The sequence below is a fragment of the Neovison vison genome, chromosome 4, assembly GCF_020171115.1.
Source record: "Neovison vison isolate M4711 chromosome 4, ASM_NN_V1, whole genome shotgun sequence".
NCBI classification, from domain to species: domain Eukaryota; kingdom Metazoa; phylum Chordata; class Mammalia; order Carnivora; family Mustelidae; genus Neogale; species Neogale vison.
This window is the reverse complement of record NC_058094.1, coordinates 64,549,551-64,556,181: the sequence shown is the minus strand read 5'-3', so window position 1 is coordinate 64,556,181 and position 6,631 is coordinate 64,549,551. Positions and strand designations below refer to the sequence as shown.

At 39.8% G+C, this 6,631-nt stretch overlaps 1 protein-coding gene across 1 annotated transcript in view; it reads left to right on the top strand.

Moving 5' to 3' along the window:
* Positions 1 to 352: 352 nt before the first annotated feature.
* Positions 353 to 6,631, top strand: part of C4H8orf34 (chromosome 4 C8orf34 homolog) — a 378,696-nt gene continuing 372,417 nt past the window's right edge. Inside the window, exon 1 of the mRNA XM_044245487.1 lies at positions 353 to 506. Within this exon, the coding sequence (XP_044101422.1) occupies positions 438 to 506 (69 nt within the window). The 5' untranslated portion in view covers positions 353 to 437. The remainder of the gene's footprint in view (positions 507 to 6,631) is intronic.

Genomic DNA, 6,631 nt, shown 5'->3' with positions numbered 1-6,631 from the left:
ACTGACCGCCCGAGGGCGTCCCCCGCGCCGCGCCAGGCGGAGCAGCACCCGCCTCCTGGTTCCTGCTGCTGCCGCCCAGAGGAGAGAGGAACCTGCAAACCTCTGCCTCGAATTTCCCCCGGCGCGGCGGGCTGCGGAGAGCGGCGGAGGTGGGCGCGAGGAGGGGAACGCGATGAATGAGTTCTCCCCTCCCCTCGGAGTTGACTGAGTTGGCGGCGCCGCGCCCGGGCTTCCGGCTCTCGGCGCCCCAAGCTCTCGCGGCTCCCGGGGCTGTAGCCCACGCCCGCGGCCCGGGCTCTGCCCGCCGCGCCTGGGGAGCCGAGGCTCCGGAGCTCCTGTCCCGCCTCCAGTCCGGGGGAAAAAGGAGGGCTGTCCCCTGGCTGAGGCGCACGGCCGCGCGATTTTCCCGCACTCTCCCCGGCCCCATCTGTCTCTCCATGGCGTCTCATCAGCAATCCCGGATCCAGGCTTACCTGGAGAAGAATAAGATAGGTCCCCTGTTTGAGGTAAGGCGCTGTGGATGAGGGCGGTCCCGTTTGTGTTTGGGGGAAGGGGTTCAGAACACCCAGAGGAAGGAGGGGTAGTGAAAAAATGCGCGGGAGGAGGCGGCCGTGTGGCATTCGCTTTGGCCAGTCCAGGTGTCCTGGAACGCGGCCGAGCGGGTACCTCGCTGGTTACCTGGGCGCAGACAGGTGAGCTGGAGAGGGCCAAGCCTTAGTCTGGCAGGGGAAGTTTGAGCGGTTTGAATGTCCTGCATCTCGCAGCCTCATGCACAGGACCCGGGACAGGCTGAGACGGATAGATGCACACACTTAGACTGTCTTACACATGCACACTTTCTTCCTGGAATTTACACTGTATTGCGTGTTGGATTTTTTTTTTTTTTTAATGTGGTCAGTAGTAGAACCCAGAAAGCTGGAGTTCCTTAGCAATGGGAAGGAATATGGTTAACTGGGAGAAAACTGAACTGGTAAAGAGCAGGCTTCGGTAGGTGCTGGCGCGTTGAATGAAATTGTCAAACTGAGACGCTAACATCGATTGTCTGGATGAAAGGAGTCTTTGCATTGCAGACCCTACATGTGTTAGGGAGAGAAAGGGGCGGAGAAAGATTCAGGAAAAGCATACACGAATTTATGGGAGAAGACGTGTAGCTCTGAGCTGCTTCCTCTCGCCATCAAAGAATTGATGACAGAAATACAGTACGAGAAAGGAAGAGCGGGACGACGTGAGAAAAAGGACGGGAGACTGAACCCGGAGCTGGCAAAGCGTCCCGCGGATAGCCAGGGCGCTGGGCAGATGCAGGTGCCCGCGGGGAGGGACGCCCACTCTCCTTTCCCATTCCAGTTCAGCCGTCCAGCTGGGCACTGATAGGAGACGATAGGACGTGGGAGGGTCAAGATCCCCCCTACCCCGCAAAAAAAGCAGTTGTGCTCGTTATTGGGGGGGTTATGTGTCCGCGGCGTTGGAATAAAGCTGGAACGCTCAAGGGGCAGAGATAGAGAACCGAGCTGTTATCCTAGTACTGAAAAGAGGAATAACTGCAGAGAAAAAAAATAAGGCGAAATAATGCCGTAGTAGAAAAGGGAGAGGCGAAGAGGGATGTGATCAGATATGGGAAGGATGGGTTTCAGATAACTAAGATTTGCAAGGTTTTTGAGTTTTTCTGCCCAACTTTAATGTTGTACTATCTAGAGAGATACGGCCATTGTTTCAACTGAAACTCATTGTTGTATAGAGTCATAAAGTCCTATAATGCATGCCTTGATTCTTCTTTCAGCCCTAAGTGTTACCAGAGGAGGTCTATATATAAAAGCAATGTAGAATTGCTGGCGCGACTAGATTGTTTTCTTTAGTCTAATGATTAGAGACTATACATAATTCTATCTATTAAAAGCTGAAGCATAATAACACTTTGTAACATAGTGTATTCGTTGTGTCAAAAGAAACATTAAAAGAAATACTTTGAGATTGTGTCTACTCCCCTAGAATATAAAGTACAATTTACCAGGAAGAACAAGGCAATTCTTTTAGTAGATTTATTAACTTATTTTAAAATTCCCGAGACTCTCTCCAAGTGATAATAATAGAGTTGGGCATATATGTAAACTTTCTACATAACTAGGAAATAAATCCAACTTGATTTTATCAAGTGCTCATTAAAAAAAAAACTAGCTTACTTGATAATTCTGCATTGATGAATTTTTAAATTATGGCCGAATTGTCTTATAAAATCATATGACCTCCTCACCAAAAATCAAACAATGACAAAATTATATGCTGTGTATTTTATTGATTTTTGCAGGGGAAACATATTACTTACATCCCCATGAGCTTGGGTTGCAGTGATGAGTAGTTAATTTTTGAGGATTGACATGCGCTTTAAATAATTGAAGGGAGAAAATAGGTACCTTCTGCTAAACAGGTTCGTATGCAACAATTTTGATCATAAGAGAGCTAGGTTTTGAATAGAATTCTACATACTTCACAAAATTAGGAAATATCATTAACTTGTAGCCCCTCTCTTCTCATGCTAGAAAACCAGTGAAACTAATGTAAAATGGATATTGTTGTTCTGCCATTCTCCTCAAAGCTCCCAGGACTTTGGTCAGTGGTTCTCATAAGAACTACTTTAGGAGATCAATCAAGGAGCATCCCAGAAACATGAATTTAGTAAGAAGTGGCAAAAATGATTACATATTTAAATCCTGGACTACATTTTAAGAAACTATATATAAATTAAAATCTCTTACCTATCACAGATTGAAATAGGTAACTCCCAAGTTTTATTATCTGTTCTGTATTGTGATTTTGTGTGTGTGTGCGTGTGCTGGGGCATTGGAGTTGGTGACAGCAGCTTACTTTAGTTTTGAAAATATACAAGACCTGGTAATATATTCCCTTTACAGATTTTGTAAGGTAGGAAGGTTTTGTGAAAACTTTCTGGAGTAAGGTGCTTTAAAGAGATCACATGAATATTGTTTAAAACAAAAAGTAAAGGTAACATATACTGGTTGAGAATATCTGGATCTTGCTGCTTTTACCTATACAGCTTAATTACTTAATTTAGTTACTTGGTTTATTTCTTAGATTATTTCCTTTTTTATAACATTTTATCATGTGAGAAGCTTATAAAACTGTACACAGTGCTGTATTTCAAAAACTACTCTAGATGAAAATTTATCTTGTTTCCAGGTGATTTAAGAGTATGAATTTATATTGCTTTGAGGTGATTTAACATGCTTTGAGACATTAAAAAACCATGCCTAGAACTCATTGCATTAGAGTCTTGGGTAATGATATTTTAATTATATAATATAAAGATGTAAGGTGGATAAGGTAATAATGACTTATATTCTACAACCTCTTTGAAATTTTTGTAAAATGGAATACTTTTAGTATTCTCATTGGCTTATTCAGGATGGGTGAGTAGTGAAGAGCCGAGGCATCAATCTATAAGGAATGTTTGGCATCACTTTAATAAATTAGAACTGTAATCCTATTTAATATAGATTTCCACATGTAATGACTTACTTAATCAGCAAGATGTGAAATGGTTTGGCTTCCACCAAAGTACTGTATTTTGTAGCACATATAGGCAAGATTCATGGTGCAAACACAAGACTTATCTCAGCCAACCACTTAATAGTTGAAGGACCTGACAGTCAAAAATTCTTAAACTGAATAATTAACTGGCATATATCTGTTTATGGGGATCAAGTGATCTATTTCATCTATATTGTAAACAGTTTAACTTCATTCCCAAGGAATTATATGATGTGGAACACTACAATAAGTTCCTCATTTTCAACATAGGGAAGTATATACTTTTCAGTTTCTCCCATTTCCATGAAAGAAACAAAAGAATTATTTGAATAATACTTGTTAGAAGGGTGCTTAGGGCAGTCATATATCCTGGTTTAGAAATGATTACATCTACAAGAGAGTGAAATCCTAAACTATTAAAAGGCAGGATAATGGAGTCCCCATTAAATCTCAGAGAGTATTAGATCTCTGTGTATTGGAGATGTGGCAAACCAAATTCACTACATTTCTCCAAATGTAGTCTGACCCACTCCAAGTAGAATGCAACCACTTTATCACCTCTGTTTACTTCAGAGTACCTCTACTCACATGGGCTAAATTCATGTTAACCAGTTTGACATATATGTTACGAGGTGAACTCATGTCAAACAGGTGGTCAACCATCAGCCTGCTTCATTCATACATCAACTACTGCGCAGCTTGTTTTTCTCTGGTACCCTGCCCCACACTTTCTAGCCACATCTGCAACCTTGAATTCCAGTTGGCCTGAAGATTACCGGGCAGTGGCCTGGCAGGATCAGAACATTTGTTACATATGAAGTAGGGGGCTATTGAGAGAATAAGTAAATATATTGAAAATAATGCAAGCCAGCTCTCTTGCTATTAAAAATGGGAGTCATAAATATAAAAAGGAAAACATGTAGAATGAACTCTGTGGTGTTCAATTGAAATTGGAGGTATTGGTGTATCTCTTGACTTCATGAATAGAAATAGATATAAATGTAATAGAAATAAGTATAGATTTATAGGTATTAACATATACATAAGTAGATATATGGTTGCCTGGGAATAGCAACACTTCAATAGCAATGAGCACACCTAGTGACCACATTTTACATATCATTCTCCATTAGGTAGAGCCAGGTATCCTTGGAGAAATGGTTGATTCTAGACTTGGGTCTGGGAAAGTACAAGATGAACCTGTACCGTATTATGTCAAGAACTAAGGAGGTTGTCTAAGAATTATAGGAATATGTCAAAAGCTTGAAGTGGGTCCATTAACTAAATCTGGGACAATTTGAGACTCAAAGTATGAGAGTAACATTTTGTCTTACTTATAAAATAGGACTATTTTATTACACTACAATATAATGGGATACATGAATATATTCAACTTATGGGGAGAAGAGAAAGCTTTGCCTTATAGTAGAATACCAATTAATAAGAGTAGAATGGGAGATGGAATTAGAAAATCACTGTTTGGCAAGTATTTAGCAATAATTCCGGCAAGAAACATTAATTGTTGCCAAAAATAAGAGGTGAAAATTGGAGGAAGAATGAGATGTTTATCTAATCTCTAGTATCTTTCCACATAGTATTTGTTTATAATTACAAAGGGAAAAGAAAGCTGGTTGACAATACTTAACTCAAATGAAGGGAAAAACCAATAATGTGTGCCTCCAATGGATGCAATTAAAACAACATGATTTTGCTTCTTCAATATTTCTGCCAATCATGCATGACTTGAACTGAATAATGAGAAAATATTTGATAAACCTGATAGGGAAATTCTGCTTTTCTCATATCTTCGAAGATGTTAAGGTCTTGCAGGTTAAGGGAAGTTTCAGACTGATGGGACAAGTGCAAAATATAGTCCTAGAACTGATACTTTCACTAAGAAGGACATTCTTGAGAAAGTTTTGCAAAAGATGAATGCGGCCTTTAGGTGAATGAGGGTATGTGGAGTTATTTGTGCTGTTTATATACTTTTTCTGTAAGTTTAACATTATTTCAAAGTAAAAAAAAGTATTAAAAATAGAAATAAAGAAGAACATCTAGGAAATAAATACTTACATATAGTTCACCCATTGGGTTTTCCTTAGACATCAAACAATGAATTTTGTTAAGAATTATATCAGTGGTTTATATATGAAAATCAATAAAGTAACAACCTATAATTTTGAGGAAAGAAAATTTACAATTCTGGTCAACTAAGCCTATGGATTTTCCTCTTTTTCCTCCAAAATTCATTGAAATATCCACAAAAATCTTAAATAAATGCACAAGAATACTGGAACACAAGGAAGGGTACTGAGGCAGATAGTTTCTCCTTTTTTATAACAGAATCTCTTTGTTATGAATAGTGATATCTCCTTTGCACCTATATATGGTGAAGTGGCATGGAGTCAATGATAAGTAGTGGAAATGTTTGGAATTCCCTGGAAGGTGCCTTAAAATACTTACTTATTTAGGATGTGCTCTTCATATGCCTTTCCTCCGTCTTGTTGTCTAGAATGCCCCTTGTAATTCCTCCTTTGTACCTTTCCTTACTCCCTCCAACTCCCCAAGGAACAACTGGTCTCCTTCCTATCACTATAGAATAGTTTTCTTTTTCTAGAGTTTTGTATAAATGAAACCATACACTATGTACTTTTTGGGGGGACATACCTTCTTTCACTCAACATAATCGTTTTACATCCATGTTGCGTCATGTATCAATAGTTTTTTCTTTTAATTGCTGAGTAGTATTCTGTATGGATGTATTTGTTTGTTTTTCTTGGATAAATGCCTGGATTGGCCGGACCACATGGTAAGTGTAGGTTTAATTTTTAGGACATTAGCCACCAATTTTGAAAAGTGTATGAACAATTTTACATTCCTATAAACATTGTATGAGAGTTCCAGTTGTTCCCCGTTCTCACCAAAACTTGGTAGCATCTGTCTTTGTAATAGTAGTCATTCTAATAGATTTCTGTGATCTCTCATTGTGGTTTTATTTTACATTTACACTGTGGCCCCACCATGAACCCTACTATGTGAGACCAGTGCCAGTGGGGACCATCTGGGAAGCCTGGCTTCTCTTACCCCT